Here is a 24900-nt window from a genome sequence, read left to right on the forward strand (position 1 = left end):
AAAATCAACAAATGACTTATTTCTTTAATTGCAATTCAGTCTAGTACTGACATGAAACAAATTTCTAGTAGCTAAATTTTTCTTGTTGAAAATCAAAACCTGCAATCCAACCCTGAAATTCTGTTGGCACTACGATTTTTTGATAATTGCATACACTCAGTGTCTCAGGCTCTCAGCTTGTCTTTATTATTTCAACATCTGTGAAAAGGTTATTATAGTTCCCAAAATGCTCTCAGAAGCTAATTAAAAGGAAAAGACAAGCTAACTTTATGTTTGGGGGAATTTTGTAGCCAATCCACAGAGTTTCTAGTAGTTTTCCTTAAAAAAAACACTTAAAAATTTACAAAAAAAATGGCATTGATTAGCGGGGCGTAGCGTAGCGGGGCGGGGCGGGGCGGGGACACTCCATCCCCTTCCCCTCCCCGCACCGGGGAATTTTTATATTCCCCTTCCCCTCTCAAATCGGGGAATCCCCTCCCCAAACGGGGCGGGGCGGATCCCCTCTTTTTCGGGTGAAATTGCCAGCCCTAGTTCCTCCACGCTTACTTTTTATTTACAGACATGAATTTGATATTTCCACACCCCTTGCTATTAGAGAGGGGGTTTGGAGCCAAGTTTTATTCGCAATTAATACACATATTAAGCTGCTGTTTGTTTAAATTTATGGGAAGAGTATATCAAACCTTGAGGTTGCAGGTTCTATCCCAGCTTACCTACCAAAAAAAAAAAAAAAACAGAGTATATCAGTGTGATGGTCATAACTATTTAATTGGTATAAATTTTAGGACGGTGACCTATCTAACATTAATGCGAGAGCATGAAGAAGATTGTCCCACTAGTGTAAATTTTAGGACTGTGAGCTATCTACCATTTGGAAACCAAAATTTCCAAATTGCATTTAAAAATAACATTTTCAAATCATACATTTCATTGTCGCCCCGTGCATTGTCCCACTAGTGTAGTATAAATTCGAAGCAAGATTTTGACCCACAACACGAGATAATTAGAGTCAAGCTTAATTTGATGCAAATGGGGCAGACTTCAATCTAAGACGGTGTGAAACAAACGAGGCCCATTCTTCACATAAATCCATTAAAGTTAAGTAAATCAGAAAAAGAAGGCCCACTGTTGTGTTTCTGTCATTGTTTGTAGGTTCATATTATTACTATATATTTACGTCACTGTTCATAGCATTGTTCATGTCACCAATTACAAGGTTAGAATTGGGACTGGAGTTGATTTTTTTTATGTAGAAGTCAATAGTTAAGATCAAGTGTTAGGGTTGTTACTATTTTAAAATGAATCCTTAATTTAGTAAGTCAATTATGTTTCTTTTAGTTTCATAATTAAGCATTTGGCTCATCAATGGAATACACTGTGTGCCCATCCTCTGTATGGGATACTTTGTAAAATGAAATACATAGTAAGCCACTCATAGTGTGCCACAGTAGAGAGAGAGAGAGAGAGAGAGAGAGAGAGAGAGAGGCAAATGGCAAAAGTGTAGTCCTAGATTTCCAAATCCTAAATATTCTTATTTGATGGATTTGTGGTTGTTTAAACAAAATTCGAGGATTAAAACTTACCCAATACAATAATAAAACCTTAACAACATAACTTCAGTGTAACAAGACAGCACATTACATCACCTGGAAGGAGAAAATAAAAAAACTTATCTAAATAATTCATGCCATACCCACCACCATCCCTGAGGCTTATTCAGTAATTCTCAATCTAAGCAGCATAGAGTTCTGGGTTCGATAATCGAGGTGTAGGGATAGCCACAAGAGGATTCCTTTTCTTCACAACAAGGCCAAATTTCTCTCCCAATTCCAGCTTAGTCCCTTCAGGTAAACTCCAATTAAAGGAATGAAAGAAAGAAGCCAAAATAATAGTTAACATTCTTTCAGCCAAATTAAGCCCTGCACAAATCCTCCTCCCAGACCCAAATGGGAAATAACGGAAATCACTACCATTGAGATCCAATTTCCCATTATTTGCAGTGAACCATCTCTCAGGCATGAACTCGTTAGGGTTCTCCCAAAGTGATGGGTCCCTCTGTATGGCCCACACGTTAACAAAAATCCTAGCACCCAATGGGATGTGGTACCCACCAACAGTAGCCGGCACACTTGGACAGTGGGGGATCAAAAGGGGTAGCCCAGGGTGCATTCGGAGCACCTCTCTAGCAATCCCTTCTATATAACGCAATTGGGGAAGATGAGATTCTTGTAAAATGTTATCCTTTCCCACCACAGAGTCTAATTCTTCTTGGGCTTTCTTAATAAGCTCAGGCTTCATTAACATCTCTGACATGGCCCACTCCGTTGTGGTAGATGTGGTCTCGGTCCCACCCACGGCCAAATCTAGCAAAAGGGCCTTGACATGGGACATAGTCAATTGGGCTTTGGGATCTGAACCATTGTGTAGCTGTAGAAGGATATCCAAGAAATCCTTAGTTTCTTTATCACCTCCTCCAGCTGCTTTATTAATCTCTACACGTTGACTCACTATGGTGTTAAAGATCCGATCGAACCAAGACAAAAGCCTCTTCATTTTACGCCTTGTGCCTTGCACATCAAAGGGGGCTATAATTGGGTACAGATCAGAGAAATTGGGTTTTCCCAACAGATCCACGATTTCTCCTAACACCTTTTGGAACTCTGCTGCGATAGTAGTACCTTCATCTCCCCTGAGGGTTCCACCCCATAGTGTGCTGGTCATGGTGTTGAAGATCGTTTGAGTTATGTACTCACCCACGTTGATCGGAGTTCCGGCTATCCCGTACAGTTTGTTGATCGTCCTGCGGACCTCCGTCCGGCGGAAAGCCCGCCCAGCCTCAAGGTTTGTGTTGTTGAGGAAATCATGGACACAGACCTGTTGAATTATAAACGATTAAATAACACAAACTCTAACAAACTTAGGTTTCTGGAGCTAGCAATTCTTGAGTTCAAAACCCAACAACTCCTTAATATTAGATTTTATATGGTACCCCACCTTTAAGTCCAGTACGGGCGGTACGATAAAAGTACCACCCTTATGTTAGATCTAACAGCAGACACTAAAAAAGTGGTCTGCTGTTGGATCAGATATCAAGGGTAGTACTGCCCACACTAGGCTTCAGGGTCGGGCACCATATAATTTCTTCCTTGATATTACCTTGCGGAGCATCCTCCACTGAGCACCATAAGGACTCCACACGATGTCGTTCCCGCCGTATGTGATGATTTCTACTCCAGCCAACGCGTCGTGATTGGCAAAAGTGGTGTCTTGGTCTTTGAGGACTTCTTTAACCACGGATGGGGAATTGAGTACGATGCAGAGCTTGGTGCCGAGTTTAAGCTTCATGATCGGGCCATAGGTTTCGGCCAGTTTGGCGAAGTAACGGTGGAGATCGGGTTCGAGAAACAGAAGGTTACCGACTATGGGTAATCCTCGTGGACCCGGTGGCAATGGAAGGTTACCCTTGCCGGATTTCTTGATCATCCATGACACAAAAGAGACCACAACAATAAAAAAGGAGAAGGCAAGGACTGCGTTCTGATTTGATTCAAGGGAGAGGGTTGGGAGAGCCATGGCTAGTGTGGGTTGGAAGAGTTAGATATGATAGGGGTATTTAAAGGAGATGATGGGAGATGCCTTTGTTTGGAGTAAACATTGGCCGGCCCAATAATTTAGTCTTTCGTTGTTTGTTTACTGAGTGAGTCCTTCCGAGTAGGTGTGTGTGGGTTGTTCCAACTTTCAATTTTAAAATGCGCCCGCCTTCTTTTAACAGGAATACTGAAATTAGGAAGACTAAAATAGGGACTTTGTTGCCTGTCATTATTGTTTATGTGGTGAGCAGTGAGCTATTGTGGAATGTGTGCCGACTTTATCTTTTTCCTCTTTCTTCAGACATCATCTTTTTGGCGGCTGATATTGGCACTACCATGTTTTAATAATTGCACTAACTTCTTTTGTCTTTTATTATTTAAACAGATGTCAAAGGCTATAACAGTTCTGAAAATGCTCTCGGAATCCAATTAAACCAACAAAAGGAGAAGCTGAGTTTGTAGAAAGTGCCAGTATCAATAGCGTCTCTTTTACCATCTTTTGTATTTTCCTAGATTTTTGGGAAACGACATAGAAAAGAAGAGTGGGTAAGAATGCAGAAAAGGGGGTGCAAATATCATTTCCCTTGTAAGATTATCAAATGTGTGTCGTCTATCTCCAAGGTCTGATATATGGGCCTTATCGGACTGTGTTTTAGTGAACACAAGGGGTCCCACTCAAATTAGATGAGGTAGCCATTTTCATTATTGGGGATTTTTGGCAGTGAGCCAATTGCAGACATTATCATTTTGTTTTCTTTCCTTTAGATGGAATTATATCCCACCCCCTCTTCCACCATTACACAACCTTAATTTGTTAAATAAAAATAAAATTGATGAAAAGGGGGGCCAAAATATCGTTCCTCTTTTAAGATGATTAAATGTGTGTCATCTATTTCAAGAAACTTTTGTAAGGTCTGATATGTTGGCCATATTGGATCATTGGTTATACCCATGGTTTTAAATTTCAGCCCGGTAAAGACCAAAACCGAAATTTGGAGAAATCCGAAATACCGGGTTTTACCAAATTTTGGACGAAATTTCAAAATTTCAGACATTTCAGCCGAAATTTGGTAAATAATTAAATAATATTTTTTTATATTAATCCTGCCGGAATTTCAGTTTGGTCGTAATTGATGACGAAACCGAAATTTAAAACCATGGTTATACCGAGATATCGCTATTAGTGAGATATTTAGGCTTTAAAAATACAGGTTAACCAAATATGCGTATTCATTCGTCTCATTCTCCAATTTCCCAACAAGTTATCCAACAACCTATCCTCTTATCCGTAGTAGAGTATAATGATCACAAATCCTCCTTTCTTTCGGATCATGGATCGGATAAGCTTTCACTCTCGTCAGATATTGGGCGATATATACAGAAAATAGACCAATAATAGACCGATAATCAGATATTGGCCGATATATACAGCAAATCGGCCGCTATATATTGTTATGAACACAATGGGGCCTACGCAAAATCAGGTCATGTTATGAGGGTGGGTCCCGTCATCCGGTGGTAAATGCAATGGGCTCAAATATATCTGCTAATACGCTCGACATAAATGGAGCTAATATATTTTGGGGATTGATATCCTCACTACCATATTTTGATGATGGCACATCTCGCTTTGTTTTACAGTTTTCTGATCGGCTGCTTTTTGCTTTTTACGAATTGTAATAGGCTTCGAGGGCTGGTTAAAGAAGTGTAAAATGAAGAGTAGTGCCATTATAAAAAATTAGCGGTGCAGAAATCATTCCCATATTTTTCTTTTACATTTATTATTGTATAGGTGTACGAGGGGTGGCGATGTAAATATGTCAAGCCATGTGTAGCGATATTTAAAAGCGATGTGATATGTTGGCACCTATTGCTTACTTGGGACAGCCCACTCTAGTGTATTTGTGACCAAGGTTTTAAATTTCGACCGAAATCCAAAATTTCGGGGAAGAACGAAATTGAAATTGGGTAAACCCGAAACCTTACCAAATTTTAGGAAAATCACAAAAAATTATGAATTTTAATATTATTAATATTCTCCCAAAATTTCGGGCTAAATTTTGATAATTTCGACTGAAATTTTAGGATGAGATAAAATATCACTTATTTGGTTTTGTCTAATTTCGGCCGGAATTTCAATTTCGGTGAGGACAGACCGAAACGCATTACGAAACCGAATTTCCTAACACTCCCGTCCACTTGATATATAATGTCAAAACAGAATTTCCTAACACCCCATTTCTCATGGCTGTGACAAATAATCAAGAAGATAAGGAAGACAGATCGATTCCCCTCGAAATGCAAAATACTGTTTTCGAAGTGTTTCCCTAAAAAATATGGGTTTTGTTAACCAGTGCATCGGGGGCACTCGGTAAGGTGTGTTGAAAGTGTAAATTTATTAAGAAAAAAAGAGTCAAAAGCCATGTAAAACTCTTAATCCCTATGTAAATCTACATTTTCAATTCACCTTAACAAAATCCAAAAAATATTTCTTTTCGGTAAAGAACAAGACAATGGTGAAAAACTAGAAAGAGGGGTGAAAATGTCAACTATACGAAGCGAAAATCAGTTGCTGCCGTTGCGCCTGTTGAATTAATTTGAACCGTCGCCATTTGATCGGACGTCTAGCATTGGCTTAGTGACCCCACAAATGCAGAAAATATCATATGAAGATGATAATGACCAAAGGGTGGTGACACCACAAATGCAAAAATACCATATGGTAATGACCAAAGGAAAGTGACCCCACAAATGAAAAACTACCATTTGAAAATGACCAAATGGTGGTCATTTTCCTGCGTTGGCTTTATTTTCAGGAGCACGGGATCCCAAGTGTTTTCCAAGCTCCAGAGTCCGAACATGAGAACTACGTACAAGATTAAAGAGCCCAATAGAGCCTCCTCTTTTGACCGTTACCTGATAAATTAGAAAATCAATGCAATTCTTCCCAAGTGTTAAACCGTGCAAATCGAGAGAATCCAAAATAGGATGGTCCATAGGTCTAGAAAATATCTTCCATTTTATGTGTGTTAATTAATGGCATTACAGGCCAAAATGGTGGGGCCACTCCATAAAGAATACGGGCTGATGAATGATGATAAATGCCCCCTTTATTTTAATCTATATTATTGGCGTTACTGGTCAAAATTGGCCAAAATGGTGGGACCCACTCCAGGACTGATGTTAAACAAACCCCTTATTTTAACCATGGCCACCCATTTAGTTTCTGTACGACGGCTTTCTTTAGTTATTAAACCTCAGTCAGGGGCTGCCCAGGAAAATCAAAGGGTGGATTTATCATTAGCCAAAATGTGTAAAGGGACTTCCTAGGCAATTTCGTGGAAACTCATTTCGCTTCTGGCTTTTGCAAATGTTAACAACCACACCGTTGACTTTTTGGCAGATTTTGTCTTAATCATTTAATTCAGATGAGGTGGCTATTCTATCATGCAAAAGCCAGACGTGAAATGGCTTTCCGCAAAATTGGCTAGCAAATCTCATGTGTGAAATGGTACGCACAACCCTATGCATGAGTTTGGATGGAGATAGTAGGATCTAGGGGTGCAAGTTTGGCCCTGTGAACCCTAACCCGCCTTGAGCTTGAACAGGGTCAGGGTTGGTTTGGGTGCATTTTTTAGGCCCCTGACTCAGGCACAGGTCGGGTTCAGGGTTGATACCCTCGGCCGACCCGACCCGACTCTTTACACCCGACCCCCTCTGACCGACCTGGCCCGGCCCTGTTTACACTTCACCCTTGACCCGCCCGACCCAACCCTGTTTACACTTTACAGTCACAATGGGTCCAACCCGCGGTAATATAATGTGGCACTCCCACTACTTAATAGTGGGTCCGACTTTGATTGATCTATATCATTCATTTGATCGATAGCCCTTGTCAAGATCTGAACTCCTTTTCTATATTGTTTTGGCAACATTCCTTTCCTCTCTTGCCCTTTCCTTTCCTTTCTATATATCGCAGTTTCTAATGGAATAAATTGACACAGTTTATAATGGAATAAGTTCTTTGCAAGAGTTGCAGTTGGGAGGTATTAGTTATATACTAACCTTGAATTACTATTATTAGACAATGCAGGATGTTGAAGCCTTTCTGTTTTTCCATTCGTGTGACCAAAAATCATATATCAAATAGAATAATAGATTGTGTGGAAGTATTTTGATTTTTGACAATAAAACAGACTGAAAACATGTATAATTGCCCAGCCCAGCCCAGCCCGACCCAATCAGGGCCAATCAGGGCGGGCAAGGGTTGGGCTGAACCCTGTAGGGCGGGCATTGGGTTGAGATTTTTCAGCCCCGACTCATGGTCAAGGCGAGTCAGGGCTAAGATAATGGGATCTAGGGTTGGGCTAGGGTTTTGAAAAACCGACCCAACCCGACCCTGTTGCAGCCCTAGTAGGATCCACCCCATCGAAAAAGATGAGGTGTAAAATTGTGGACCGCATGCATATCCTATATGCATGTGTTTAGTTGGAGATAGTGGGCCCTACTCAATCAAAATATGAGCTAAAATGGTGAGCCCCACCTAGGCTACCCATGAGGAGTAAAATAAATTCCATGGAAAAAAACCACAGTCCCACAGGTTTTAATTTTTCTTGAAAATATGCAATTTTTTATTATTTTGGAATATAATTTCATGGAAAAATAAGTTTGCAAAATGCTTGAAACGTTATTTTTTTTAAAAATAATTTTTAATAAGATTTTCTATCAAAAATTCTATTAAAAGTCTGCTGTGGGAAAATTTTCAAATAAAAATTTGCATGATAAAATAAAGGGAGATAATAAATTCGCACCCCCTGTAGGATGTTTCACACCCCTCGTAATGTAAACAGGGGTGCGAATTTATCATCACCCTAAAATAAATGACAATAATTGATCTTTAGTGTATATTAGAGATAAAGAGGAATGCTAAATTGAAAGGCACCCTTACGGATAAAAAACAATTCCCAAGGGCGCCCCATTGAATCCACAGAACCAAATTGCATTTGTTATTCATTCAATTTTTTATGTTCCAGTGCCGTTTTAAATGTGGTTGGGTCACGTGGATTGAATGGCGCACCCTTTGCTTTGCGGCTGGGTTTTTGCAAGGGCCCCTCACTTTAGCATTCCTCTTATTATAATGGAAAACATGCGTGGCATCTGCGGTCCTTTAAAAGCTTATAAAGATAAATATCTTTATTACTATTAAATACTTTATAAAAAGCATATTTCTTTAATGCTAATAAATATCTTATACATGTAAATTTCTCTAGGGAAATGATATCACCGCTACCGTATTTTTGATGATCTCACTCCTCACATTATTAAAAAGTACGGTATGGCCCGCACACTAGGATGATCCAAACCGTCCATTAGATGGGCCATAGCCTAAATAGGTTGTGCCCCAAAAATCATTTCCATAGGTTGATCCTAACCCTCTGATCTATAGAGGGACTGGATATTAGAGGGTTGATTCTAACTCTCTATAGATCGAAGGGTTAGGATCAACCTATGGCGATATTTTTGGGGTACAACCTATTTGGGCTGTGGGCCATCTAATGGACAGTTTGGATCATCCTATTGTGCGGGCCATACCATACCTTTTAATAAAGAGATGAGTGTGATCATCAAAATACGGTAGTGGTACGTGATATCATTTCCCTTTCTCTATTGCTATTTAATACCTTATATATAAATTTCTCTGTACTTACAACTAACTTATATACTTAACTGACTATTAAAAATAGGATGATGATAAATTCGCACCATCTGTAGGGATAATTCGCACCCCTTGTAATGTGATTTTGACGTCAAGAAGCATTAAAAATCTGCCACAATTCTCATAAAAATAGTCATAAGTATACATATTTTCGCAATGTAATGTTCTCGTTTTCTTATAAATATCTACTAGAAAAAACCTGAAAACTTAGGTGGAAACGACAAGCTCTCACATTATTTAAAGGGGAATGATATGAGCACAAACATGTTTTGATATTTGCACTAACCCTTCTTGTATTTTATTATTTAAAGAGATGCCAAATGGTCTCACTAGCCAATTTAAAAAGAAAAAACAAGCCAAGTTTGCACACTTATTAAAACATGGTTGTGCTGATATCATTTCCCTATTTAAAAGTTCAAACCTTATAATTGTAAATTTTCCTATGACTATTAAAGACCTTAGAAATGTAAACTTATTTATAGTTATTAAATAGAATAATGATATGGTAACCGATTTGGGGAGCAAGAGTAACCGAACAAATAGCTTCCTTCTTAACACATTAGAAATATTTCCGTTGATTTTTGGGGTTTTTATCCATGAAAATGGCAAAACTACACCTCCCATGCCATGTGGCATGTAATATTGTAATGTCTATAGTATATTAAATGTGTTGAATAATTGAGGGTACTGTTGTTGATAGAAAACAGAAACTTGTTGCTTCAAGGCGTGATATCACTTTCTTTAAGACAAGATTCGCCCCCACTAGTAGTGTGCAAAGGGGATCCGCGAATTGCCTTCAAGATACAATGAAGCCTAGTAGGGAAGCCCTACTAATGTTTGATGACGCGTAGCACTAGCGGAATCAAACCCGAAATGCCCTTCCGAAATTTCTAGATAATGTTTTTGCAGAAAAACATTATCTAGAACAGTAAACAAAAGAAAAACAGTATGTAGAAATACTTGGGGATTTTGTAAGAGTGTAGAAGAGACTGTAAAGTCTATCAAAATTTCCAATTCGTTTTTCTATATGAAATGACCGAATTCTACACATTTTGTAGACCACCTGGTGTCTTTTCAGTGTGAAAAACACCTCTACAGGGCACCTTTCCAGAATGTTTGAAATCTGACCGTTAGATCGCACCCATTGATATTGAACGGTCCTGATCGATCCTAGATGTGACTGTTGGTTTGAGTAAAACCTCTCTCCAACCCAGTCATCGTTAGATCAACCATATATGGTGTGGATCGCACCCCCTTGGCACTTGACCGTTGGGGGAAGGGACACAACCCATTTGATCACACCCTTTGACCGTTGGAGTTATGGGCCCATTGGGCCAACCGTTAGGCCCGAACCGAAGCCCAACCCAACCGGTCGGCTTGATGGGCCTACGAACCATTTGGCCCACACCCATCCAACCGGTCCACCTTCATCTTGATCCAACGGTGCAGATCAAATCTGAAAAAATTAAAGGCTCCAAAGTGCGCCTAAAAAAACGCCAATAAAGCGCCAATAAGGCTCCATTGCCCACACCGCGCGCGTGTGTGCGGGTGTGCGAACGGAACGCACCGTCCCGCGGGTCCAACCATGGGTTCAACCCAATGTGCAATCAAACAAGTAATAAAAAAGTGTAGTGCTTTATAAGCCCTTCTCTTTCTTTTCTCTTATCCGGTACGGGACTATCTTTTCAACTACACTTCTACATCCTTTTGTAAAAGCAAATCTTTCCAAGAAAATATTTTCTTTTTTCCCAAACGCTTTTGATAAAACATTTTCCAAAACACTAAAACATGCAAAACATATGATTTTGAAAATCCAAAATCACTAACAAAATGTACCTAATAAATTTAGATTTCTTTGTAGCTATACCTTAACAGAGAACCATATCATTTTCCTATATAATAACGGGGTATAAATGTAAATAAAAATCATACACATGCAACAAATCGACAACAGAATCTAATAATAGGAGTTATACAAAGAGAAGCTTAACTACCTTCCGCCTTCAAAGGATCATCTCATGCATACTAATAAAATATACAGAAACAAAGAAATGTGGCTTAGGCCTCGTGCATGTGATCAACTATTTTTAACAGATGGTCTGTGCAGGATACATGGGCCACCCCAGAATCATGTGTTACGATCCTAAGTGGGGCCTGCCTAGGACTGGGTGGGACCCAGCCTGGTATGTGACAGGTTTAAAGGGCCTTGCCTAACGCGTGGTATCAGAACAGCAATGTGGAAAGAGCTACCTGGAAAAAAGGCCTGAGTGAAAGCCGTCACAGAGTGGGCCGCCGAGGACGGCAAATGCAGAAGCGTGGTGGTATGTTACGATCCTAAGTGGGGCCCACCTAGGTATGGGACTGGGTGGGACCCAGCCTAGTATGGGACAGGTTCATAGGGCCTTGCCTAACACGTTCCATCAGCTCTGGAGCTTTTGGGGTATAGGTAAGGTACCTAACATCATGTTGGTCACATGATAAGGAATCCACCAAATCTGGAGAATGACCATTGATGTAGTAAAATAAGTTTAATCTTTTCGTTTTACTTGTATCTATCTTAACTTCATATAAGTTGTAGGCATCAATATTTGATTTTTTCGTAGTTTACTACAGAAATCCTGACCCTTCATTGAATTTTGAGTTTCATCACTTAGGGACTTAGGGCTCCAAGATATCTCTATGGAATATTACAGTATGTATCCAGAGTGGGTTCACATTCTGCTTAAAGAATTGCATGGTATTAGGTGTTGGGAAAGTGTGTTAGAGTATAATTCCCTTGATTTTCCATAGATGTTTCTTGTGCACACGAAGTGCTCGATGAAATTACCGAGAAATGAAAGGTAGAGGAATAACTCCTTTGATTTTCGTGTGCACTGAACATTATAGTTTCTGTATTTTTTTTTTTCAATTTTTTGATTGGACTCTATCATAGGAAAAGATGCAACCTCTCTGATTTATTTTCTTTGATTGTGGAAATTAGGCTTACTTTCTATGCTTGTATATTGGCATCTATATAATTTTTGATATGTTTATGGTATGATCGTTAAGGATTACATTTTCTATCATGAGATATGAGACTTCTGTATTTGAGGTATTTGTTACATGCAGTTTGAATTGGCTTTGTTTCTTTATAATGATGCATTCTGTTGGGCTGATTAGATCTTCCTGCTTACAATGTAGGCTGTAACCTTTTATCTGTTATGTTTTGCAGGACATTGTATACCGATCTTTTGATGTTAGAAGCTGGAACTAAATAGATATGCATCACAAGCATGATCAATGTTAAGTTCCGAAGTTCGAGGCATTTGAGGTATGAAAGAAACGTTAAGAGATGCTACTATCTAAACCAATATCGTAAAACAATTATGCATTAAGTTAGATCCATGACCTCAGAACTAAGCTCAAATATGTTATGTATGTCATCCATATACGTGGTTCATCGAGGTATTTCTATTTCCTTTCTTCTATCATATATTTGAGACAATGAGTTGTGGATACAGATATTCATTTTATTAATGAATTAATGTTAGACAAAGGGGAGGACCTATATATATTTTCTCTATCATCAGGTCAAATGCTATTATGTTATGCCATTATGTTGTCTTTTATATATCTGTTTCTTGAAGTTTGGATTTTATTTTTTAGATTTTAAGTTCATTCAACATTTTAAAGGTTTGGGAAAATGATGGGAGGTATTTTACATGTTATCAAAGGAACTTAATTTTGATCTCCATCTCCATGAGTCGTGCTAATCTGCACATCTGTCTCTGCCACCATGAGCAGGTAATATCTTTTGCTTTATGTGTCTTTTTTTTATGGCATGTACATTAAGTTTTCATATTGCTGATTTCCTAACATGGGCCAGTGTTTGTGGGATAACATGGATTGAATTGAACTTCCCATTACCATTGAGGCTCCATGGGATCTCCTGTAGGCTATCTGTACCTCTCTTAGATTGCTAATCCTGAGTTGGCTTCGTTCACATGTGAGTCCTTGATGTAGCTCTTTGGAATGTCATTTATTCATATGATTCTTCATTGAATAGTTGATGCCCTCCATCATCATCGTACTGACAGTTTATCATTCGCTATCCTCACCATCATCCATCTTATTCGTTGTTAAAGTTTTGACTGCACAAAATGCCTCAATAAATTTATTTGCATAACTTGCAAAAGTGCCAGTAGAAGATTTCAGATGTTTTTTGCTCATCAGGTTCAACAACATGCCTCCTACAAATTGCCATTTTCATCATCATGTTGTTGTGAAGCATTTTCTCAATGAGTTATTTTATGTATTTTCCTCATGGAAAAATTTTATATGTTGCACATGCCCCAAGTAAGCCATGGAATCCACCTCAATCACACACACATATTTCATGAATCTGTAATTTCTAGTTAGATGTGTTGTGTTTGATTATGGGATTGTAATTTGGGATAAAATTTCTGACTTTTTCGTTTTGGTAATTTTAATATAAAACTTGGACTGCCCAAAAAAAATGTAGGCCCTGTTTGGACTGCATGAAAAAAAATTCTGGAAGAACAAGATTACTTTTCCATTACACAATTTACAAGGAAATGATATGATTATGCTTATTTAGAGGGGAATCATCATAAATCGAAGGTCCCTCTAAATAAAACTTGAACAACACTTTGGTTCAAGATTTTTATTTTTCTAGTAGCATCATCACTTTTTTCTTTGTAGCTCATTTGCAATATCTACAGATGTTTTCTCTGCTATATCTCTGTCACATTACTCTTTGCAGTTTGTTTTATGGTGTTTTTTCACTATGCGTATTTCATTGCTCTGAGTCACTCGCTAATACCTAGGGTATTTTGGCTATATTTTTCCTAGAATTTCGGAAAAATTTTCTGCTCTGGTTGCTGTTTTTTAGTTTTTTGGGTCCACTTTAGAAAACAAAGACCTAACAGATCCTGACTGACTTGAAAATAGCTGTATATTCTTTTGTTTGATACTGTTTCACTGGGAAAAAGTTCAATCCTAAATGATTGAATTTCTTGGTTATGAAGTATCTTTTCTTTCACTTATGACAGTTAAACATTCACTCAATTGTCTCGTGCCAAATTTATGGTTTGGTGATGTACTTTAGTAAAAAAATCCAAATGTAAATTGACAGCATAAAAGGGCTGATTTTCTGTTTTCATTCCAGTATTATAAACACTGTTTACTTGATTTGATCAAAATGGATGATTTGATCAAATTATGAAGAGTTTGAGATTTAGCTTATTAAACCTGATTCTTATTCTTCTTCTTTTCGCTTTCTTTTCCTATTTCCGTTTGATAATTTGTTACAGTTTCTTACAATTTCTTCATGTTTCAAGCTATTTATAGTTCTACCTGCCTCAGTTTTGGCAATAGCTTTTGATGTTTATTAACTGTGGGTATGCATAGCTGTTTAAACATGGTATGTGATGTGATATAATTCCAGATGAACATAGTTGTTAGAGGGAGGTTAGTGCTATAATTCTTTACGTAGATCCTGGCAAAAAATATTGAATATCTGCTTAAGGTTGTAATTTATAGACATACAACAGTTATGATCTCAAGGTTGTAATTTAAGATTCTAGTGTCCAGTGTCTTCTTCCTTTAATTTGTCTTTGTTGTAATGCTTCTCCGTTTCTTTATCAATGCAATGAGAACACGGTTTATATAAATTTACTTCTGCGGTTAGTCCCACTAGCACCAAACATATTTAAATTTCTTTGATGGATCTGTGGTTGGTTAAACATAATTTAAGCATTAATCGGTCCATTACAGTAGTAAAACCTTAAGGCAACTTCAGTGATGCAAAACAACACAGTACATGAAAGGAGAAAATAAAATACTATTTAGCCAAATACTTAATGCCATACGACCACCATCCCCGCTGAGGCTTATTCAATTATTCTCAATTTAAGCAGCATAGAGCTCTGGGTTTGATAACCGAGGTGTAGGGATAGCCACGAGTTGATTCCTTTTCTTCATGACAAGGCCGAATCTGTCTTCAAGATCCAGCTTCGTCCCTTCTGGTAGACTCCATTCGAAGGAATGAAGTAAGGAAGCCAAGATGATGGTTAACATCCTTTCAGCCAAGTTAATCCCTACACAGACCCTCCTCCCTGACCCAAATGGAAAGAAACGGAAATCGCTACCCTTCATATCCAGTTCACCATTGCTTGCACTGAACCATCTCTCCGGCATGAACTCCAATGGGTTCTCCCAAAGTGATGGGTCCCTCTGTATGGCCCACACATTAATGAAGATCCTTGTTCCCAATGGGATGTGGTATCCGCTGACGGTGGCCGGTACGCTTGGACATCGGGGTACCAAAAGAGGCAGCCCAGGGTGTAGACGGAGCACCTCTCTGGCAATCCCTTCAATATAATGCAATTGGGGAAGATGAGACTCCAGTAAAATGTTATCCTTCCCCACCACTGTGTCTAGTTCTTCCTGCGCTTTCTTAATAATCTTCTGACTCATTAACATCTCTGACATAGCCCATTCCATTGTGGTCGACACCGTCTCTGTCCCTCCGACCACTAAATCCAGCAACAGGGCCTTGACGTGGGACATGGTCAATTGAGTTTTGGGATCAGAACCATTGTGCAACTGCAATATGATATCCAGAAAATCCTTGGCTTCTTTCTCTCCTCCCACTTTATTAATCTCTGTCCGTTGATTTATAATGGTGGTAAAGATTCGATCGAAAAATGACATGAGCCTCTTTATTTTGCGCCGCGTGCCTTGCACATCCAACGGGGCTATAATTGGATATAGATCAGAAATATTGGGTTTTCCCAACAGAACCATCAAGTCTTTTAGCACCTTCTCAAACTCCGCTCCTATAGCAGTTCCTTCATCTCCACTCTGTGACCCACCCCATAGTGTTCTGGTCATGGTGTTGAAGATCGTTTGAGTTATGTACTCACCCACAATAACCGGGGTTCCAGCTTTCGCATACAGTCTGTTGATCATCCAGCGAACCTCCGTTCGTCGGACAGCCTGGCCCGCCTTGAGGTTGGTGTTGTTGAGGAAATCATGGACACTGACCTGTTGAAGTATAAATGATTACATAACACCAAATGTAACAGCTTAAGTTTTTGGAGCAAGCTATTGCCTTATGGAAATTCCTGGGTTCAAAAACCAACTACTCTTTGACAATAAAAATCCACGCGTGCGGCCAACCCAAAACAAGAAGGGCCACATTTGAGGGGGATTGCTGAAGTGTAAATTTTAAATAAGACAAACTCTCTTAAGCTTTTGGAGTAATTGGTTATTTCACAAGACCTTGCGGCGCAACTGTGCACCGTTTCCTTGATATTAAAAATCCAAGTATACATCCAACCCAGAAAAGGGGTCCACATGTGCCACGTGTACGAGCAACCCAAAAACAGAGGTGTCACACAGGAGTTGGAGTATTGAAGTATAGAGGATCAGAAGATTGGGATTCTTGTACCGTATATTGTTTTCTCTTAAGCTAAAGATACACAGTATAAAAAAGATGAAATAATTGTTCAAGCTATAGTAGGTGACAAAAACTCACCCCAAGGTTTTGAGTTACAAACTTACATGGGGCCAACAATTAAAGCCAACACTTATATTGAAGTCCTAAAAAAACAGCTAAAGGGTACATTATAAGCCCTCTATAGCATAATTAGATGAAACAGCCAGTGCCAGGGACCATTACACCTCTACAGAGACTTTGCACTCGAGTCTTGATCAACATCAAGTACAGGATGAATTTCTCAAATAGAAGTTCAGCAATTTCCAAACTCTCGACTGGTATAAGCCAGGCAATGATTTTTTTTCTTGAAATTGTTAAGAGCTTACCATTACATTGAGATACCAAGTAAAAACAAAAGTGGTATTGTATACCAAAGTCTACATTTAACCAGCATCAAGCATCGAAATAAATTGACAATACAAAATTGTCAAATATAGCATACCAAAAGAGTATCAAAGAAGAGGCAAACGCTTTTCATGGGTGACCTAAGTAATGAAACAATATAATTTGTGTGTGCTTCTTCTTGACTTTCTGTATTATTTGATGATATGGATTCATTGAAGATTGTAGCACAATCACTATCAGGTTTTCTGTGGAAAGATAGTGTTTTTGAGTTCACTGGGGGTGATGTCAAACATTAGGTAATACAGAGAACAGGGGCATAACATCTACTGCCTCAATTAAATACAAGCAAACATTGTAAGCCCAATGGTTCAACCCTTGGCAATCTTCTAGTATTGTTTTGATGATTCCAAACACAAGTTGATTCATTATGCATTTTAATTGTACTAATGAGTTTGTGTTTGAGTTGAAGATCTCATCTAAAGATTCAAGTCAAGGAACATGGATCAAAAGCATTAGAGCAAGTTGAAGAACAATGGACCAAAGAGGAGAAGATCGATGAAGAGGAAAGAAAAGACTTGAAGAAGTACAAGATTGAACTTATCAAAAGTCAAGTCTTTTTGTTTTAGAATGTAAAAACTACTCCCTCACTTAGATTTCACTTAGAGGGATTGAAGGGAACTTAAATTGAGGCAAAATAAGTTAAGCATATTCAAGAAATCAAGTGAACCAAAAGCCCATATGCCAAGAGAAGGACAAAAATGAAGCATAGACTTTGCATAGACTACGCATCAGACGTCTGCATGGTCAGACGTCAAAGTTCTACGAATGAAACATATAACATTTTCAGATGTCTGATGATACATATCAGACGTCTGCTCTGACATCAGAAGACCCAGATCAGACGTCTTATGCTGCAACGGCTAGTTTTGGCCTTGTTCTTCCATATAACGGGGTTTCACCCCTCTAAACCTTGAACATACACTGTAAAACTTCATTTGAGCACATATTTGAGTGTTTGACACCCTTGTGCCTCTAATATTTGAGGGATTAGAATAGGAATACACTTGTAAATCTTTTTTGGAGAGAATTGTAGTGAGCTTCTTGGTGTATATGCCTTGAAGAAGGCTTTGACTATTCATCTTTGTATTATGGTGGAGGGCACCTTTACAACCCTTTGAAGTCAATCTTGGTGATAAAGTTTGGAGTGTACGAGGCACAGATTCAACCTCGGGACGACGAGCTTGGGGATAAAGCTTGGTTGTAACGGTTTGGACTTCATCCGTAAGAAGTCCGGTTAGTGAAGCACAGGAAGGAATATTTCGTGAGTGGATGTAGGCCAGTTTGTGCCGAACCACTATAAAAATTCCAGGGTACTCTTTCTGCTCTCTTTATCCCTTTCTTGATTTTGGGTTTGCATTTTATTGTTTATTTTTTCCTTTGCATTAATTTTCTAAATATCTTTTAACAAGGGTAAAAGTTTTTAAAACCCAATTCACACCCCCTCTTGGGCTAACAAACATAAATATTACCAAGAATAATCATTCAAAAAAAATAAAAATACAAAGAATAAGAACATTTGCAGCACATGCCGCAACTCCAAATACCCGCCTTCGGATGCAACAATCAAACCTTTGTATTGTTCATTCCATAGGAAAGGGCAGCGGCAATAGACTCATTGATGATTCTAAGCAAATTCAGCCTAGCAATTCTCTCAGCCAAAATTGAAAACAGCAAGTCCATAAGAAAGGGCTCCTCTCAGACGGACTATATCAAGTGAAGAATTTGGCATCACTTGGATGGGTACTCTACATGTTAGTATTAGTTTTTGAACTCTCTCTCTCTCTCTCTCTCTCTCTCTCTCTCTCTCTAACCAAAAGAAAAACATATTAGTATGTTCTATTTCTTGTAGTCTGTGTGCGTACCATCACCATTCCAATCACCTTGATTTTGAATACATAAAGCAACAATTTAATATGTTTTTCTCTTTCTTATAGTTTGTGTGAGGACCATCACCATTCCAATCACCCTGATTTTCAACAAAGAAACCGCTAAACAGTATGTTCTCTCTTTTATTTGAATGATTGTAAAAGTTTCATAGAAAAGTGGTAAGCAATGTTTAAAAGGCAATGATAGCATGGCCAGCTAAATAAATGACAGAAACACCTGAACCCAAATCAGAAAAAAAAAAGCTCATTTATTTGTCTTGGGTTTTCAAACTAAGCAATATATGAATGAACAGAGTAAAGCATAAATTAACCCCATTTATAACGTCAATATGAGTAGAGTTAACATGTAAATCAAAGAGCATATGAACAAAAACCAGGAATATACATGTATTCAACTATTTTAAAGATAATTTCCCAGATGAATCAATCGCTGAAACCAAGTAAAGTTTCCACGGATGACTTCAATAGGTAGAAAGTAGTCATAATGATTTATATTTCTTGGGCCATTAAAATCTTTCATTTTGTTCATAACATATATATAAGAAGCAGAAGTGATAAATCGACCCCCAAATATCTTAAATCGCCCCCCTATGTGTCTTTCTCTCTCCTCCGGGGGGTCAGAGAGAAAGAGGAGAGAGATAGACACATAGGGGGTCGATTTAAGATATATAGGGGTCGATCTATCATTCCCCAAAATTAGAACTAACAACATAAAAACTATCCTATTTTAAGAAAGCTCTGGTACATGCCCAAAATTAGAGCTGCCATCAATAAAAGTGTCCCAATTTTGGGCTCTAAATAAAAATTATTTATGAAATTTGTCTCACCAAGAAAATGTAACCACCCTTTTTGCCTTTGCAGCAGATATAAGAAAAAGTCGGAAGGTACCATCATTGAAACAAAAATTTCTCACCCAAATATTCAGCCACTTCCTAAAGTTTCATGTGTGTGAAGTTCTAACTCTTTCCATGCCTCTAAACAATTAAACTACTGGGATATCTCCCAAAACCTCTTAATACTAATTCTAAGATGTTTCTGTTGCTATTGTGTTTTAGAGGGTATATGACTATATTCAGCATTTCGCATACATATAATAATCCAATAGAATTGATAAATTTGCACTCCCTCTTCGATAATTCGCACCCCTTGAAAGGAGGATGTGTGGCAGACTTTAAGACTTTTTAACGTGAAAGAGGTGCGAATTATCCTACAGAGGATTCTTATTTATCATTGCCCTAATAAAAATCCGTATGTACGGCTAACCCAAAAGTGAGGGCCACATATGGCATGTGTATGGCCCACCCAAATAAAAAGGGGGTTATAGCGAAGGAGGGGAGTGTTGAAGTGTATATGATTAAATAACAGCTAAAGCTTTTGAACTAATGGGTTGTATGAATCACAAGACCTTGCGGAGCATACGCCACTGTGCACCATAAGGACTCCAAGTGATGTTATTCAGGCCGTATGTGAGGATTTCTACTCCGGACATTGCGTAGTGATTGGCGAAGGTGGTGTCTTGGTCTTTGAGTACTTCTTTAACTACGGATGGGGAACTTAGTACGATGCAGAGCTTGGTGCCGAGTCTGAGCTTCATGATCGGGCCGTATGTTTCGGCCAGTTTGGAGAAATAACTGTGGAGATTAGGTTTGAGAAACGGAAGGTTACCCACTATGGGTAACCCTCGTGGGCCCGGCGGCAATGGCAATGTGCACTTGCTAGATTTCTTGATCATCCATGACACCCAAGAAATAACAACAATCAAAAAGGAGAAAGCAAGGATTACGTTCTGTGAAGGATTTGATTGAAGGGAGAGGGTTGGAAGAGCCATGGTTAATCTGAGTTGGAAGGCTCAGATATGATTGGGTATTTAAAGGAGATGGAGAGTAATTTAGTCTTGTGATTGTGTGTATGTTGGGGCACTTGGTCTCAAATTTTAAACTATAAATTTGGGGGCGAATGCGTACGGAGGGTGAAAATATCATCTCCCAAAATATATTGGTTGATCATTTTATTGTCCATCTCTGAATGTCAATAGATTGTTTTAAAATAAGAATTGGCAGATTTGTGGACAAACAACATCTGTCCATTTTCCCTCCCACAAATGGACACCCTAAGTTGACCCAAGAGAGCTGATTCTTGGTACACACCATTCATGATGGGGCCTTTCATATGAATGCTTAGGATCACCCAAAAAATGTGGGTCCACCCTTGTCTCTTACACTCGAGCGCAGGAACCTCTCTCTCTCTCTCTCTCTCTCTCTCTCTCTCTCTCTATATATATATATATATATATATATATATATATATATATATATAGAGAGAGAGAGAGAGAGAGAGAGAATTTTTTTTCTTTTTCTGTGAGATTTACACATCAGCATTACTCTTTTACCATTAACCCCTCTGTTGATATCTAACATCTATCTCTATGACAAACTATTTGAGGGAAAATCGTAATCTAATATACGAAAAGTACCGACCCGGGTCCCTGTCTATGACAATTACAAAAAAAACTACAAAGAAGAGGTAAAGACATATGACAATGACGAAAGAATTACTTTATATTACTCATGCAGGACACTTGCAAAATATTAACGGATTCCGGGCACCTGAAGAGGAATAACAACTATGGAAACCTCTATCGATTGGAGGGCTAGGATCAACCTATGGAAATTATTTTTGGGGCACAACATATGTAGGCAGTGGCCCATCTAATGGATGGTTTGGATCATGTTGAGTTGGGTGTCTTGAATACAAACCCGTTTAGGGTCCGAAACATTGTGTGCGACCCGGATTAGGCCCGTTTATTCGCCTAGGGGTTCGGGGGTGAAGCCCCCGGCCCGTTTTATGTGTTTTTCGGCCCGATAAGACTAACTTAAAGCCCGCTTTATATAAATGGGCTTTTAGGGCTTATTTCAAAAGCAAGTCTTGCAAAGAGGGTTGAGAGCTCTAAAGAAAGGGGAAAATGGTGTGCTAGGGTTTCTAGAGGGTTTGGTGAGAGAGAGACCGATCTTCTCTTGTAATCTCTGAATCTTATAGTTGATTTTCTCGTCGCCTCTGCCGTGGAGTAGGCTTTTGCCGAACCACGTAAATCTTTGTGTCTTTGTGTGATTGCTTGTGTTTATTCTTTTGTTTTACTTTGCCATTGAAATCACATATTGCTATTTGGGGTTTTTTATAACAGATCATCCTATGGTACGGGCCATACCGTTCATTTTAATAAAGTGAGGAGTGCGATAATCAAAATACGGTGAGTAGTGCTATTACAAAATATGGTAGTGAGGACATTAGCACTATATATAATTTGAAATCATCGTTGTTACTTGGATGTTCCCAAATGGGTCGGGTTCAACCCGAATTTGGGTTGGGTCGGGTTAAGCTTTTTCGCAAATCGGGTTGGGTTGGGAAAAATCAACCCGAATTGGAAATCGGGTTGGGTTGGGAAAAATCAACCCGAATTGGAAATCGGGTCAGGTTGGGCTGTCGAGCAACCCGACCCGAAACCCGAATTTGGGTTCCATCTAAAGAAGTTCTTCTGTATATGTGTTTTTCTTTTTCAACATTGAAATAGTCTCCACAGTCCACAATGGACGGGTGCGGGCCATACCGTACTTTAATAAAGTGAGGAGTGTGATCATCAAAATATAGTAGTGCGGATAACATTTCCCTTTTTTGGTCAACAATTGGTACCATATCAAATCGGGTCAACCCGACCCAACCCAGCCCGAATTGGAAATCGGGTTGGGTCGGGTTGAAGAAATTGGAAATCGGGTTGGGTCGGGTTGAACCCAGTCGGACTGGAAATCGGGTTGGGTCAGGTTGGATTAGAAAATATGGGTTCCTCGGGTTGGGTCGGGTTGAGACCCAAGTTGCACTCCTAACGATGACAAAAAAACAACTTTTCCTTATTCACTATGTGCGGGTCAAATTACGGAAAGTTTGATATTACAAATGCACCTGTAAAAATATTGACGAATTCTGGGCACCTTAAGAGGAACAACAATTATGAAAACCTCTATAGATTGGAGGGCTAGGATCAACCTATGGAAATTATTTTACGGGCACTACCTATTTATGTTGTGTTCCGTCACATGAACGGTTTAGATCAACCTATGATGTGGTCTGTACAATTCTTTGTCGCCCTGTGCATCACACAGGGTTTTTTTAGTCTTTCGTTGTTTGTTTACTGAGTGAGTCCTTCCGAGTAGGTGTGTGTGGGTTGTTCCAACTTTCAATTTTAAAATGCGCCCGCCTTCTTTTAACAGGAATACTGAAATTAGGAAGACTAAGATAGGGACTTTGTTGCCTGTCATTATTGTTTATGTGGTGAGCAGTGAGCTATTTCAACCGAAACCTTACCAAATTTCAACCGAAATTTTGTTTTCCCCGAAATTTTAGGAAAATCCCAAAAAATCTTGAATTTTAATATTATTAATATTCTCCCAAAATTTCGGGCTAAATTTCGATAAGTTCGGCTGAAATTTTAGTTTGAGATAAAATATCACTTATTTGGTTTTGTCTAATTTCGACCGAAATTTCAGTTTCGGTGAGGATCGACCGAAACACATTCCGAAACCGAAATTTAAAACCTAGTTTGTGACTACTCTTTTACACTAGAGGGCCTGTCTCAAGTAAACAAAGAGGGTGGATATATCATTTCCCAATTTAAAGTCATAATCTCAACTAGTGGAGTCCCTGACCAAAAGATATTATTTATTAAAGAGAGGTACCTCGAAGCTCACCCTTGTCCGGGTGCTTCCTAACACTCCCGTCCACTTGATATATAATATCAAAACAGAATTTCCTAAGACTCCCTTTCTCATGGCTGTGACAAATAATCAAGAAGATAAGGTAAACAGATCGATTCCCCTCGAAATGCAAAAAATCTGTGTAAATTACCAAGTCGCTGGTCAATTTCACTTCGTCTCTATTTTCCAGACTAAATACTGTTTTCGAAGTGTTTCCCTAAAAAATATGGGTTTTGTTAACCAGTGCATCGGGGGCACTCGTTAAGGTGTGTTGAAAATGTAAATTTATTAAGAAAAAAAGAGTCAAAAGTCATGTAAAACTCTTAATCCCTATAGCTCTGTTCACTTCTTTTCCCTGGTACTGTTTTCCCTGGAAAACAACCTTTTTTTTCCCTGACAAGACCTTGACAAGACAGAATTTCTGTGTTCACTTTTTTTCCAGGGAAAACTATTATCAGATGAGGAATTTCTTATTTAAAGGCTAAAAATTACATGGAAATTGACTTTTCCCCTGTTACTTGAGATTTGCTTTCCAATTAAATATATCGGAAAGAGGCTTTCCATGGAAAACAAAGTCTTTTCCTCTTCATTTCTTTTCCTTCTGCCATGTCACCTGGAAAGGAAAGGAAAATGAAATCCTTTCCTTTCCTTTCCTTTCCGGGGAAAAGAAGTGAACAGAGCCTATGTAAATTTACATTTTCAATTCACCTTAACAAAACCTAAAAAATATTTATTTTCGGTAAAGAACAAGACAATGGTGAAAAACTAGAAAGAGGGGTGAAAATGTCAACTGTACGAAGCGAAAATCAGTTGCTGCCGTTGTCATCTGTTGAATTAATTTGAACCGTTGCCATTTGATCGGACGTCTAGCATTGGCTTAGTGACCCCACAAATGCAAAAAATATCATATGAAGATGATAATGACCAAAGGAAAGTGACCCCACAAATGAAAAACTACCATGGTGGTCATTTTCCTGCATTGGCTTTAATTGTCAGCAGCACGGGATCCCTAGTGTTTTCCAAGCTCCAAAGTCCGAACATGAGAACTACGTACAAG

At 38.7% G+C, this 24900-nt stretch overlaps 2 protein-coding genes and 1 long non-coding RNA gene across 5 annotated transcripts; 1 reads left to right on the forward strand and 2 right to left on the reverse strand.

Annotated features, from left to right (window-relative positions):
* Positions 1–1511: 1511 nt before the first annotated feature.
* On the reverse strand, positions 1512–3736 carry LOC143884031 (flavonoid 3'-monooxygenase-like). The gene is made up of 2 exons (XM_077387390.1): positions 3157–3736; positions 1512–2874 (listed from the first exon to the last, which is right to left on the reverse strand). The coding sequence occupies exons 1-2, from the start codon at positions 3571–3573 to the stop codon at positions 1732–1734; spliced, it is 1560 nt and encodes a 519-aa protein (XP_077243505.1). The 5' UTR covers positions 3574–3736; the 3' UTR covers positions 1512–1731.
* A 7591-nt stretch (positions 3737–11327) lies between these two features.
* On the forward strand, positions 11328–18337 carry LOC143884033 (uncharacterized). 3 transcript variants are annotated; one of them, XR_013252648.1, is made up of 3 exons: positions 11328–11752; positions 12518–13291; positions 17622–18337. It is a non-coding gene; the product is annotated as an uncharacterized LOC143884033 (long non-coding RNA). The 3 variants fall into 3 exon arrangements; XR_013252647.1 differs by lacking the exon at positions 17622–18337 and having other exon boundaries at positions 12518–16354; XR_013252649.1 differs by lacking the exons at positions 11328–11752; positions 17622–18337 and adding an exon at positions 11899–12146 and having other exon boundaries at positions 12518–16354.
* On the reverse strand, positions 15008–20996 carry LOC143884032 (flavonoid 3'-monooxygenase-like). The gene is made up of 2 exons (XM_077387391.1): positions 20504–20996; positions 15008–16353 (listed from the first exon to the last, which is right to left on the reverse strand). The coding sequence occupies exons 1-2, from the start codon at positions 20924–20926 to the stop codon at positions 15217–15219; spliced, it is 1560 nt and encodes a 519-aa protein (XP_077243506.1). The 5' UTR covers positions 20927–20996; the 3' UTR covers positions 15008–15216.
* Positions 20997–24900: the final 3904 nt, after the last annotated feature.

The sequence above is a fragment of the Tasmannia lanceolata genome, unplaced genomic scaffold, assembly GCF_043159265.1.
Source record: "Tasmannia lanceolata isolate RefF3 unplaced genomic scaffold, GAP_Taslan_0.1 ptg000008l, whole genome shotgun sequence".
Lineage (NCBI taxonomy): Eukaryota > Viridiplantae > Streptophyta > Magnoliopsida > Canellales > Winteraceae > Tasmannia > Tasmannia lanceolata.